Raw genomic sequence first — 15,386 nt, 5'->3', positions numbered from 1 at the left:
CTAGTATAAATCATGCTTGCATCTCCTTGACTTAAATATATGATGAGCATCTAAGTTTCCTCTCTACGAAAAAAGCCAAAATCAGAAACAACAGTTTTCTTAATCCGGCCAGGAACCAAAAATGAACTTTAGACGACAAAATCTTCCGTGAAAAGCAGGTAAAATTTACACAAATTCAACTGATTATATCGTCATGATAAGAACCGATATTCTACGCAAATTTGGTATCAAAATAAAGATCAAAGTCTGGAGAACAATTTACCGTGACTTGTAGCCATGATGAATGTATGTACAGGTCGCTACACTGTGAAAACCATAGCCCTGTCAAACTCTCGCAAAATCTCGCACTTAAGAGACACCTTTCGAACGCAAAGATCGTCAACGAGAGTGCTGAATAAATCTTGCTGGATCGGCTCATTAGCATACGTGCTGCGGTCTGACTGTTAATGTATAAAATTTGACTTTTGAGCTCAGGGCTACATGAAATATAACAATGACAAATAATAACTACAGAGTGTATTTCTTTTGAAGGAGAAAAATATGAAATTAGGGCATTTCATGTTCATAAATGTCAAAATGAAAAATGTTTTTTGAATGACAACACGGTAAAATGACCTGGAATCTTGTGGTGATGGCCATTCTGGATGACAAATTTTAAACATTTTCTCACTTTGCATTAGCTTGTTTTTCAGCCACTTTCTTTTATTTCATCTGTATACACAGTTCTTCAGGAGAGGGTGTTTCCATTAAAGTTAAAGGGAAATGTGCGTTATGCCCTTATGTCAAAGGTGTACACTGACCTCTGCCCTTCTCTAGACTGGACTTGAGGAGAGGGAAGTCTTGGCTGCTAGGAGACATCTGGACCGGAGGTAGCAGCCTGCGAGGATGGGTGGTGGTGGCTGCCATGGTCCGAGTGGATAGGGCGTTGTCCCACACGCACTTGGTGATGACTTGAGACAGGTACAGCGTCTGGGCAAAGCAGAAAACACACATCAGAGTTATGACTTTTGATGAACAAGAAAATCTGATCTATCTCACTGCCATCACACATATCTCACCACCAGCAAAGCAATACACCCATTTGTATCAAGCACCACTTTTTCCCTTTTTCTCCATTCTATTTTTATATATGTCTATATAACTCTTTACATGCATAATCATATTGACATTCCTGGTTTGGTATCAAACAAAATATATCACAAGAAAATGGCATCCACACTGAATGAACATGAAGCTTCACAGTGACAATGTGAGTGCATATTCTCAAACAACTACCTCAAAAAGAAGAGACCCTGACTAACATGATATTTACGTATTGCATTTGATGTTATGTTTTTTGTGCACATACTGACACCAAACCAATGCATTCTGTCAGCAACCTCTTCTGGTGGGATCTAACCTGTTCTGTGTGCTCTGAGGGGTGGAGCTTAGCCACTAGTTGCATGAGGTGGAGGAGGGGGCGAGACTCCAGATGTTTGATGAGGTGGGGGAAAAGGTCATGGACGTAGCGACCCGAGTGCTTGAGTTGGGCTGCTGCCCACACGGTATCCAGCTGCTTTAGGGTGAGGGCACCATCACTTGCTAGGAAGTTGAGTATCACCTGACACTGCTTGATGATCTGGAGTAAAGAGAAAGTGACAAATCAAATTACTTCAACAAGCCTCTTTGAACATACACTTTGCACTCAGCAGCTAAATTTCAAAGGCATAATGTCATAACTATCATCTAAGAAAAGAGCAAATTGAATCACAGTTCTTTCACAATTTCTTTTAGCATAAAGAGACCATACCGAAGGAAAATGTGGATTTTTAATCCCCATTTGGATGCTCACATTGTGGACACTGTCTTGTAACAGAGGGACTATTGTTCATTTACAAATTTAACCTTGTTGTCATTATCGAAATTCCTTGAAACCTGGTAAATGTGACACATATTAATTACAAATGGTGCAAAGGCAGGATCCCAAGGACATAGTTCATTGCAAGCAAACTCTTTCTTGGCCTACAAACTTTAAGCTCACAATCCTGAACAAGACAATAAAAATCTGATGAGGCATTTTTTTTTTCTCATCTCTTGTCTAATCTGCGTGGAAATATGGAAAAAATAAAACAGGTAAATCATGCTATGGCACTCTAGAATCACTCCAAGTACTCACCTCAACATGCATATTGGGTCCAAATATGTGTTCCACTATTTCCTTTTCTAGTAGCCATTTCGTCAGCTCAGATCCCATACTGTCAAAGAGAGATAGACAATTTGCAGTGTGAAGAGTATCATCTCATTTATTGATAGAGGAATGAAGAAAAAGGTTTGTTTATGTCATATATGCACAATTCACATAATACAGTGACACACTGTAACAATGATAATTAACATCATCAAGTATTTTCAGAAAAAAACTTGCAACATGATTGTAAGTCCCAAAATCATTATCATTCATATGATTGCATAAACTCCATATTTCAAGGTGAAATTGTATTCACGCTACTACAGTCAATGCAATTTCTACCAACAAATCTTTTCAAAAAAATATGCAATAATGATTCTTCTTTACTTCTTGCTGAAGACTGAATGACTTGTAATTTAGTGATAACTCAAAAGTTTGGCCTAACATAAATAAAGCTACATTGCACGTGTATAGAACACAATGACAGCAATATGTTTAATACCAAGTGAATGTTTGGAAACTGTAACATACATGTAATTATATCCACATGTAAAATGCTGTGTGTTACACACTTTGCCCGTCATACTCACTTTTCATCATCAGTTACTGATTCATTGTGGTACACTTCGTTGAACATGTGGATTTGATTCTATATGAAAACAATTTTATGGCAAAGAAATATCAATGGATACAGTTGACAAATATTAAGCATCATCCACGAGAAATGTTCATTATTATACTATATTTACAAGACTGTAATAAAGAAAAAAATGATCTCTTTAGCATGGCGATCATCGATATCATGGCATCACCAAAAAAAAAATCAAATAAATTCAAGTAAATGTACATAAACAAACAACATGGCAACTTCTAACCAAGTTAACATGAAAATCAGCAACATGAATGCAATGTGATGTTCACACACTGTACATTTTAAAAGTGTGTGGGGGGGGGGGGGTGTGCAGGGAGCCTGAGGGCATAATGCTAAAGGCAAATATCTCAACATTGAAGTTATTTCTAATGAAATTTAACACATTACAGTGGAATATCACTCAGTAAAATTCCAAAGGCCAAAGAGTACGTTCATTTATGTGCAAGTACATGTACATCATGTTCGAGGTTCGAGGTAATGAGAGTTTGCTGCTTCTTGCTACATGTCCCTTGCTTTGTGCACAAAATGATTGCAATATCTTCAAAAACTAGAGAGGTGTCTATCCTGTCTTGTCAGATGCACAAGATCATTCTGTTTTGGCAAACCATGAACAAAGTCACATAAAGATGTGTCATATGAGTAATATGTTGTAATTACTATGCAAGCAATGTTGCATTCTGCAATACCAACTGGACATTTTGATTGACTCATTGATGAGAAAATGGTTGTAATGAAGTCAAAATTTGGTATGACTTCACTGAAACTATCATCAAATGATTATTTTTCTCGCCACTGCTTTCATTCAAAATAAGAATGGGAGATTGAAATTTCCTTCAAACGGACCAAAGGAAAAGACACAAATTATATCATCATTTTCGATTGTCACATTTGATACATGCAAAGTCTGTAAAATATTACACAAACTCACTGGGAACAGATCATTTCATGAAGCTTCACTTATCTGTCATGACCATAAGACAGAAGAAAACTTGTAAGAAATGTGTGTTTAACATTGATTCATCAAATCAATATTAGACCAGATCATGGTAATCAAACTGCTGGAACATTTCCTACCAACAAAATTCTTTTTTCTTAAACACTTCTTTTACTATTTGCTATTGAAATACCTTGTCACATATAATGCAAGTTTTGTTGACAATATCTAGCATCCACACAATCCCTTTAACAATTGACAATCATTCAGCACTTGTGTGCTTTTCACCGTACATTTGTTTTTCTACTTTATTTTTCATTGGGCTACAAGGCCTAACAGGGGGGGGGGGGGGGGCTTTTTTGGCCCTCCCTTCAGATCTCGGTCGTGGATCGCACAATCCTCGTGAAAATTTGCACTAAGGTAGAGGCCAATATAATCTACAAGACTGTATAGTTAGATTTTTCAAATTTTAATTTATGTATTTTATATTAATTAATTTATGCTAACTTATGCAAAAATAATTTTTTGCCTATGAATAAAAAAATAAAGCTCCAAGACTTCTAATTTTTGGTGAACATATTCTTTTCAATATCCTCAACAATATATTGAAGCAAAAATTCAGCTTCATAATTATTTCTTATGTATTTTACTGTTTATTGAATTTCTTATGTATTTCCTTGTTTTTTACTTTTTGTTTTTTTTTTTTTTGCCAAAATTTGTCACAGAAACTTTTTAAAGCATAATCAGGCTAAAATAAATCGTTATCAACCATTGAAAGTAAAAATATTTATTTTTATATGAATTAATTGCAAAAGCACAATTTACATTGGATTTGTACACAAAATCATGTTTTTGAGCAATTTTGGGGTCGACGAACTTTTTTCAAAGGGGCGTGGCTTCAAAACGGTATGCCCGGGAGCTACAAATTTGATCTCAAAAGTTGTGTGATACTTGAAAGAAAAACGTCATAAAATGTCGGGGCGACAGCATCACGTGTTGGCCCCCTGGTGGGAATAGGGTTAAGCAATAAATGCCACTGACAAAAGGAATTAATTTGGGGCAGATACAGCTATGAGACAAGAGTGACCCACCGTGATTTGGCCCAGTCCAGTTAGCCTCATGGTGAGTGTGGCAGAGGTGAAAAACTTGAAGGCCAGCTCCAGGCTGTCCTGATCAAAGCAGAGAGGCCCCTCCACCGGTTCCTTGATGGCACTCCACATCATGTCAGCCATATGCCTCGCTCCGTTCCCCCTTAGCTCCTTGTCTGGCAGCTTACACAGATATCTGTATGTGTGACCACATGGCAAAATTAAATTTGAGGAGTGATAGTTACTGTGTATAAAAGTGCAAAGACAGTCAAATCTGATGGTAAAGTTAAATGTAGATAGGTCCCATTATCAAAAATGCAGGTACAATAAAAAATTAGGTAAATACCGTATGATATCCATGTTTTGGGACAACCTTAGATACATCATGATGCCAATAACCCCAAACTGACAGTTACTGCTTCCGCCAAGGGAGGAGGTTATATTTTCCTTGGCGTTGAATTTGTTTGTTGGTTGGTTTGTGTGTGTGCAAAATAACTCAAAAAGTTGTGAACGGATTTAGATGAAACTTCCAGAAAAGGTTGAGAATGACACAAGGATCAGATGATTAAATCTTAATAGTGATCCAGGAATTTTTATTGATTTTATGAAGGATTTTCAACATTTTTACAGGTAGTATCAACGAATTTGGAAGTTCAAGCTGCCCATTTTTAAGTTCGCATATGCGCACTAAAGTGCATGCTCTAGTTTCTCCTAGGGCAAGGCATGCCGCTTGGCTGGAAGTTGATGATGTAACAACAATAAGCTTGTATATTGGGAAATCGGGCAATTTTCAGCATGCATACGTATGGGTGGAAATCACTGATCTCTACGGAAGAACAAGATCAGTGGTGGAAATAAGCTGCCTGGCAGAGGTCTGCACTCTCAGAGTGCTTCTTTGGTTTCACATATTTTTTTCTCCTTCGTATTCTCACAGACCTGACGCAGCTTTTAAGCTGCACATTTCACAGATGGCCAAGTACTATTCAATGTGGCACAAATACATATACAATCCACTTGGCAACAATTTCAAAAGGAGTTAAATGTGCATCCACTCAGTGGTTCAAGATTTTCAAAACAAAACTCTCCTTCAAAGACTTGATGTAATTCACATACAGTCCTCTCTTGGTAGCATTTCACAGTACAGACAAAAGGTATCATCTTGCTACTGGTCAGTACTGCAGTACACAAGTGGCTCCCCTTTCATATTAAATCACAGAGTTATGCTTTGTGTGATGCCATTTATATGTCATGTTACCTATTCTTTACCGGTTTGGAATGTGTTACACCAGAGTATTGAAATCTCTGCATTGTGTTAAAAACTATGATTGATTTGTAACGCATCCTGCAGTGATGCACAACAGACAACATCTTCTCACCAACTCACCGTATTATATGAGTTCTCAGAGGAACAACAAACTGCATGATGGCATGAAGGTGAAGCCACATCCGCAGCTGGAGATGCAAAGAAAGATTATAAAATATGAAGAAGAAGATGCAGAAATATTAGCTACACACCTGCAAACATTTGAGATTCACATATTTTACACACCTGAATGGCGAAAAGAAAACATACAAAAATTCTTAGACATATTTTCTCAGGAGGAAGAGATGTTTGCAGTGAAACCATGCGTATGTAGTCCATGACAGGGCTGTTGTTTGGCAATAGATGACTCTAGAAAGAAGAGAGTGAAGGAGGGAAGCGACATAGAGAGAGTGTAAGGAAGGCAAATAGTGATAGTCAAGGGGCAGCTGTGAGCTAGAAGTTGAGGTTACACCAATGATGATGGGAAAACAAAAGACAAGAGACAGTTGTACGAAAGATTAGTGTGAAATCAACAGTTCGAAGTCAGTGGGAGGAGAAAAACTAACCTGAAAAGTGGGAGGAGAAAGTTGGAAAATCATGGAGATATGAGAGAGAAGTGATGAAGATGTGAAATTCCGAACAATGTATCATGAAACAAGCAAGAGAAAGAGAAGAGAAAATTATGTCAGTAAGCGATGGAGAACGTGGACTATGAAATGCATCATCAGAAACTATGAAAAGTAAGAAGAGGGGGAGGGGTGGATCCTAAGAAGGACTCATGTGGGAAAGAGTTGTGGAAAAGACAAAAATAAATTAAAAGTATAGTCCTGAAAAGGATTCCTGCAGAAGAGGGAATGTGGAAGAGAAGAGAATAAAGTAAAAATGTAGTTCTGAATGGGAGAGAAGAACTGAAAAATTCATCCACTGGTGATGTGGTTCTGAAAAGGACTGTTGGGTTGTGAGGAAAGTGGGAATAGAAAGAGGAAAGAGAGAGGTAAGTCGAAGAGAAGTGAGACTAAGAAAAAGAAGTAATGGGTTGTGAAAACAACTATGCAAAAGCGCTAGAAATCTTATAATCATGAAGGATAACCAATCTATTTCAAGTACTTGACATTTTGGGCAGAATGGCTGTCCTTCGCCAGAAGTAAGGTGTAACCTAAGAGGAGGCAAGGTATGTATGGAAGGTGCAAAGTTGGAAGGAGACCACTGGCCACAGCAGGCGAGGCAACTGATATTGGAGTGGGTGGTGGTGCATTGTGATTGTTGATGAGATCCTGATGGTTCATTGTTGTTGGGGCCATTGATTGTGGAATAGATCTGGGAGTGCGTCCGTGAAGAGTATTTCAGGTGCTGGTGGGATGTGGGCGGAATATTGAACCAGGAGTAGATCTGCATCTGCCCCAGTTACCAAGAGTCCCCACAAGGTTCCCCTTGCTACGAAACAGCCAAACATCTCTTATACATCCTACAGCCAGTAGTTGGCAACATAAAACATGACATCCACAATTCCAAACATTTCATTGTCAGACTCTCTAATGCCACCATCAACCCTACAGACACTCTGGTCAGCTTTACTATCAAATCACTCTTCACCAGCAACGAAGCTTGCAACACCATCTCAAACGTCTCATCAATGGTGCGACTCTTTTATCCAGAACCTAGCTCACACTACAACAGGTACAAGACCTCCTCCTCACATATCTCAATTCTACCTCCTCCTGATGGAGCCTGCAACACCATCAAATGTCTCATCAATGATGTGACTCTTTCATCCAGAACCTAACTCACACCACAACAGATACATGACCACCTCCTCACATGTTTCAATTCTACATCCTCCTGACGGAGAGATACACATTACAAACAACAAGGCGCAGCCATGGGCTTTAACCTCTCACCAAACATGTGCCAAAAATATACCTGGAGCACTTCAAAACCCATACACTAGCCAAAGCACAATACAAACCCTCACCTGAGCTCTAGTATGTGGATGACATTTTCATCATGTGCAATCACATCATCAGTGACTTCAATCAACAATTACCCAGAACACAAGATCAACACATGAATTCCCTCTACAAACCAAACATCTACAGCCCATTACAATGATAACTCTTCCCTACCTTGGTGCCTCCTTTCAAACACTACAGCACATCTTTAAGTCTGCAAACACCCAAGTCTATCACATCTACTGACAAACTTAACAAAACACTGCATTCACAGAAAGACACAAACCCCAAACACAACAACCAGGTGTCTACCAAATCATTTGCTGATGTGGGAAAGTATTCGACAGATCAGAGAAGCCATAGAAATTCATACACACTATGTAGCTACACAAGAAACTGGACTTCACATTATTATATCTATATCTGGCTTCCTTTCATCAATAAACCATCCAACAATATCACTCTCTCTCAACAGAACATTCCTCCCCCACATTCTGCTTCTCATATCCCAATATCCACTTTCCCATCGCAGCAAAAAGCATCTTGCCCTTGCCAACCACAAGCAACTACATCCACTGCTGGTTCCAGAAGACACCCCCACCAACACAATCACCCACAGCACCCACATCCCCATCTTCTCCTGGTTCTGCATTCTGCCCACGTCACATCAACACCTGACCTAATCCTCCCCATGCACTCCCTATCTATTCAACAATCAATGCTCCCTAACAACAATGAAACATCTGGATCACTTATTTCTTCACATCTTCATTTCTCTTCATCATTTCTCTCTCTCATATCTATGATTTTCCAACCTTCTCCTTCTCCCTCTCCTCCCTCCCTTTCTGATTCATCTTTCTCCGACTTCGGAACCCTTACCTGATTCTCACTCTAACCCTCTTTACAACTGTCCCTGTCTCCTATTCTCCCTTCTCCATTAGTGCTAGCTGAACTTCCAGCTCACCGCTGCCCTTAGACTGTCACTATTTGCCTTCCTTACACTCTCCCTATGTGGCTTCCCTTCACTCTCTTCTTTCTAGAGTCTTCTATTGCCAAACAACAGACTACGTAAACATGATTTTGCCACAAACCTCTCTTCCTCGTGTACAGCCCCATGCAAACTTTAAAACACATATTTTTGTTGTTGTTGTTGTTATCAAAGCTACTGGCTTCATTGCAGAGCCTTTGCACATCAAATCAATCCAACATCTTATACTATCATTCACAATCTCTCACAATATTTGCTACCATATTCTCTGCAGACCTTATTCACTATGACAGCACTGTAGACCTGTTTTAGCAGGACGGTGCATAGTAAGACAGAAAAATTGTGACTCATTGATGAGTCATAAAACTGCCAGGTTTTAAAGGAAACACCACAGCACATGATATCTATAATACCTTATTCTAAATTCGTAGCAACTACTTCCCACTAGATAATAACAAAAGACAGGACCATCAAATCAGACATGAAAAACATCAAGATTAAAACTTGATATCTTTGTAATTTCTCAATTGCTTGAAAACAATCTAATACCAATTCATAGTTTTGAAAAGCTAAACTGGAAGAATAATTCTTTAAAAAGTCATGTTGACAGCCATAAGGAGCAAAACTAATCAAGCAAGTTAGAGCACTGATCGTACGCATATCTAACTGAAAAGAAAAAGAATAAAGAATCTGACAAAAGACACTCACATTGGTGACAACAGTAAACATGGCATGCGCAGACGAGAAAGGCAGACTCTGCGGGGTGGAGCGCTGGAAACATTGCCTCATCACCACTAAGCCGTTGCTGTCACAAAAGAAGCATACGTTTCTCAGCAGGTGCAGACTTACATCCAGGTCCTGTGAGGAAGACAAGAGGACTGGCCTCCAGTTAATGCATCTCTACACACATGTCACTTATTTACTTTTCAATCTTTCTAAAGGCATTTCAAAGAGAGATATGGGCCCTGTTGCGTAAAAGCTGAGATCAAACAAAAGTCAGAAAATTAAACATAAGTCGGCAAATACTCATTTCTGATTGGCTGATTACAGGCTTATGTTTGATTGCATCTTTTAATGCAACAGGGCCCAAATATCTGTAAATGAACTTCATACAAAAGCATATTCTACATTATGAATATGTACGTTATTCACTTATTCATTTACTTATTCATCTATATTGACATTTATTGGTTGGTCAAGGTATATTCATTTTTCAGGTACATTTTTACAGTAATAATGGTAGAAAAAAAAGCTGCTTAAAACTGCTTATCCAATAGTGGCAAGCCAATTGAGTAAAATGGGAGTCAAAAAGGGACCTGAGCTTTCGATCCTAGCAGAATTTTCGTCAGAGGCAAAATGACAAACAGGCAGAGAAAGCAATCACATAATAATAATAATGACTACACATAACAAGAACAGTCAGGGGAGGGCAAGGGACACAGAACAAAGAAAACAAAAGGGATAGGTTGGAAGTCACGGGCAAGGAGCCAGACAAGTAAGGGAGGGGGATTATAACAGGAGGGTGGACAGACAAAAAGCAGAGGAGGGTCAGTGATGATCCCAATGATCATGGGGGCAAACCTGTGAAGGGTAAGGATGAATAGGGAGGAAACATCAAACAAGATAAGGAACAGAGGGACAAAGAATAGCATAGAGTGAAATAGCATTTGTTGGTTGACTCTCACTTTCAATTTGTTGTCTCTTCTTGTGACACCAAGTTAGGGCTCGCTGCTTGTTCAGCACCCCCTCCCCATGCTGTTGCTATTTCACTCCTTTCGTATTTGTCCATCTGTTGTTCTTTATCTTGTTTAATGTTGCCTCCATATTCATGCTTATCTTTCACAGGTTGCCCCCCCCCCCCCCCTCATGATCCTTGAGATCATCACTGACCCTCCTCTGCCTTTTGTCTGTCTACCCTCCTGCTTTAATCCCCTCCCTTTAATACTTGTTGGGCTCCTTGCCCATGACTTCCAACCCTCCCCTTTTATTTTCTTTGTTATGTGTCCCTCGCCCTCCTCGGACAGTTCTTGTTGTGTGTAGTCCTGATGTGATTGCTTTCCCTGCCTGTTTGTCATTTTGCCTCTGACAAAAGATTCTGCTGGGATCGAAAGCTCGGGCCCCTTTTGACTCCAGTATTAACAATTATCACAAACACAAAGAAGAATGGGATATATATAGCATCTACATGGGGACTGTATTGTTTTCTAGACACATCACAATAAACACAATATCAGGTATTTGCCTTCTCATTATGACAGATCTGGAGCATATTCTGAACAAAGATTTTCAACTACTTTGCTCATATGGTAAATTCAAATAATTGTGGTTGCTATGGCAGCAGCTAAGAAAGAATTGATCAGCCTTGAGCAGTTACATTGTTGCTGTACTGTATTAGTTGCAGTTATTGCAACAAACTTCTCTTTGCAAAAGGTCTCATGAAATTAAACTTGTGAGAAATTCATACAATTCATCTCCTTGATCCAATCATACATTTGGTCATCGACAGGGGCAATGCATACCAAAACATGCAAGTGATGATTACTTTAAAGAAAAGACAATTAACCAGTCATTACTTCAAACCAGTGAATTGTACAGGTTAGGCGTATGACTTCATTTAACAGCTCTGTGATTTCTGTGATTTTACTTACATTTGTGTCACAGTAGTTCCCAAGTGCTTCCGATTCTTGTGATGACAATTCCTAATTGAAATCAAGAACAGACAGAGTGATCCTAAATCTTCAATCTGCCATCATAATCTACTTGTACATAGTTTGTCCACCATGACAAACAGGCACATTTCAGGTATCATAACTGTATTACATCACAAAAGAATATATGGTATTTTTACCTCAAATATCATACCTTCACAGGCCTCGAATTAACCGACGGCCACCGACGGCCATGGCCGTCGGTGCCCCTCTCGTTGGCCGCGATGCCTTTTTTTCCTTGATCAAAGTTACGGCCAAAAAAAATGTGCCCTTTTTCTTGACGTATAATATGCCCTTTCTCAAAGTCTACACTTTAATAAGGTTGAACAACTTTCCTGATCTCAAATATCATACCTTCAGTTCACTCGCGTCCCAATATATCTGATTCAAACTCAAAGTATCTTTCCGAGATACAAGACAACGTGTAGAAGTCTACGTACATGTACGCCCGCCCGACCGGCTTTTACCGTCCTGACTGCCTCCGCAGCGCAGCGGCCATAGAGTTACTAGCTAGGCAGTGGCGGGCCGGAGCAAGTGGTCGCAAGCCATGCTAAAAAATGCCAGGCCTGTCGGACGGCTGCGAGCATTGCCATCTCTCTCGCTCTGCATTCATGCCCGCATGCTCAAAGCAAAATGCGCCGAAGTGCTCCAAAGCGTGCGTGCGTGCGCTGCTGGAGTGTAGCAGCACGGTCGATAGCATACAGCTCTATGGCATTCACATCACGTATAAACACCCAACATGCCCTTTCCAATGTGGCCTTGGTGCCCCTCTGACTGACCTAAGTGCTCTTTATTGGCTGGCCTCTTGGAAAAAGTGCCCTTTTCTAAATGGCCTTGCCCCTCCAAAATCCTATTTCAAGGCCTGCACATACAACATTTTGTATATCAAGGGTAAAGACCAATAGAGCACTACTATCAATTCTTTGGGACAATAAATATGCTGCAATGCAGGATCACAGTGAAATAAAGTTTTCACAATCTCAATATGTGTCATCAAGCACAGATATCAATATGGGCATACTGAATGCTCCAAAATGAAATCAACACTGATTTCACTACTTCTCATGATCTGGTAGGTAACATTATCATCTAAATATAAAAGCTATTAACACATATCCTGAGTAAGTCTTTTAATGAATTCTTTTAAAGTGTGCATTGGAATCTTATAAAAATTCGGTATCAAATCTAGCAAGAAATCAGTTTTTCTGCTCTTCACTTTCATTTGTCTGCCTATCACTTAAAGCTACAAATATCCTTTGCCATGCAACGGAAGTGCATCCCCAGGTTGGCAAACTACAGCCGTTAAAAGTATATTATGATGGACCTGTACACACACACACACACACACACACACACACACACACACACACACACATAGAAAAAAGTCAAGTGGACAGTACAGTGTATACAAGTCAGCAACCTAAATATGACCTTTGATCCTAGAAAAGACTTGAAACACTAAGGGCAGCATCACCAAAAAACAAAACAAAACAAAACACACAAAAAAAAAAAACCACTAGGAGTCTATGTATTGAACACCTGACTACTAAATTTCAGCATTTTAGCATCACCAGAAACAATAGAGGTCTAAATTTAAGCATGATGCACCTTCATACATGTTATGAAGAAAACCTACCCAGAAATGGGCATGGTAGAGAAGATATATAAAAAATATATTTACAAATGGTGGCTGCCTCTGCCCATGTAAAAGGCAGAACATTAAGTGCAGCATCACCAAAAATAATAGGAGTTCAGATTGATGTGACTATGCTAAACCTCTGTACAAAACTTGATGTGATGTGGCCGTGGCGTATAACACTGCTGAATCCAAAATATCCTCCAGTACATGTACCAGGGCATACAATAAAGCATCATGTGTCTGAACATGACCATAATCACATTTGCAACTTGAGACCTTCACACTTACATCTGTGACACCGTGATAGTACTGTTTATGTGCTGAATACAGTGGGAACGTCATGTGAAAAACTTTGGCAACCAGAAGCAGCAATCGCTCCTTCTCCTCCTGTGTCCAATAGTCCTCCTCTGCTGTGGGCGGGGTCTCCCCACCCTTTTTCTCTGCCCTCTTCTCGGATCCACTGCTGTCATCACTCTCATCTCCTTCCTTCTCCTGTGCAGACGCTGTTTTCTTGCTTTCAGCCGATGAACATGTAGACTCTGTTCCTTCCATTTTGGCATCACTTTGGCTTTTGTTGTCTTTCCTCGATGTGCTTGACACAAGTTCCTTTGATTCAGTACTTCTACCATCAGACACACTCTCTTCCTTGGATTCCTTGTCATCCTTGGAGGAAGATGTGGTGATCTCTTTGTCATTGGTTTTATCATTCCCATCTCGCCGTTTCTCCTTCTCAGCCTCTTCTCTTTCTCTTGCTTGGTGCCATGAGGATATGATGTTGATGGCAAGGCGCAGGACTAGCTGAACAAGACTATTCAGCTGCTCAAAGTTTTTGTATTCCTTGAACACACAATTGCACTGCCTGTGAATGTCAATAGATGGAGAGAAAGAGAGAGAAAAGATATTAAAGGACAAGTTCACCTTCATAAACATAAGGATTGAGAGATTGTAGCAATATTAGTAGAACACATCATTGAAAGTTTGAGGAAAATCAGACAATCCGTTCAAAAGTTATGATTTTTTGAAGTTTTTGTGCAGTACCCGCTGGATGAGAAGACTACTGCAGTGTATGAATAACTTAGATGTCACATGCGTACAACAATATAAGGAAAATATAAAGAGAATTTCACAAAATTCCATCTTTTGAAAAAAGTACACATTCCCTGACTCGTTACCGATACATGTTATGGGTAATATTATTCCCCCTGCCCTTAGAAAGAGGCAAGTCAATTGCTCTTTTATTATGCGAAAAAAGTGAAAATATGTTGAATTTTCTTTTATATTTTCTTTATACTGTTGTACGCATATGACTCACAAGCTGTAGTAGTCTCCTCATCCAGCGGTTCCAACACAAAAATTAAAAAAATTCATAACTTTTGCATCGATTGTCCAATTTTCCTCAAACTTTCACTGATGTGTTCTACTAATATTGTTGCATTTTCTCAATCCTTATGTTTATGAAGGTGAACTTGTCCTTTAAGAACAAGGAATATCAAAAACTGATGGAAGCAAATGTCATTCAAGTGGGCTATCTATTGCAATCTCATGTACTTTAAAGACACAAAATTTAAAATGTTAAGTTTATCTTGCATTAGTCAATATCTGTATCCAGCATGAACAAAATTTGATCTATGCTCTGAAAGTCTTCTTTACTATGATCTCGATTGTTGGTGATCTATGCTCTGAAAGTCTTCTTTACTATGATCTCGATTGTTGGTTTATTTTCAATTTTATTTCCGCAATTGATGCCTTTCATGGTCTGAGACAGTTCACTCTGCAAAGGTCTTACAGCACACATCATGACTGCCATGATGATCTTTGACATGACATATTTTGTACATACCTATGTACGAAGCATGTCCTGCATATGATGTACTATCTTTACTACAATTGTAGGTCGTCAAGTGCAAAGTTTCCTGCTGCTTCAGAACCTAGAGGGATGTCTATTCCCCACCCCACCC

At 39.3% G+C, this 15,386-nt stretch overlaps 1 protein-coding gene across 1 annotated transcript in view; it reads right to left on the bottom strand.

Annotated features, from left to right (window-relative positions):
- Nucleotides 1–15,386, bottom strand: part of LOC139733134 (ubiquitin carboxyl-terminal hydrolase 34-like) — a 118,785-nt gene that overhangs the window by 77,649 nt on the left and 25,750 nt on the right. The window contains 9 exon segments of the mRNA XM_071643975.1: nucleotides 801–969; nucleotides 1,400–1,618; nucleotides 2,156–2,234; nucleotides 2,758–2,816; nucleotides 4,845–5,037; nucleotides 6,226–6,293; nucleotides 9,790–9,939; nucleotides 11,730–11,780; nucleotides 13,717–14,287. Coding sequence (XP_071500076.1) covers nucleotides 801–969; nucleotides 1,400–1,618; nucleotides 2,156–2,234; nucleotides 2,758–2,816; nucleotides 4,845–5,037; nucleotides 6,226–6,293; nucleotides 9,790–9,939; nucleotides 11,730–11,780; nucleotides 13,717–14,287 — 1,559 coding nt within the window.

The sequence above is a fragment of the Diadema antillarum genome, unplaced genomic scaffold, assembly GCF_040938485.1.
Source record: "Diadema antillarum isolate AM-2024a unplaced genomic scaffold, OU_Dant_1.0 seq00000461_RagTag, whole genome shotgun sequence".
In the NCBI taxonomy this organism is placed as follows: Eukaryota; Metazoa; Echinodermata; class Echinoidea; order Diadematoida; family Diadematidae; genus Diadema; species Diadema antillarum.
Note: the sequence above shows the minus strand (reverse complement) of the source record. Positions and strands in the feature narration are given on the sequence as shown.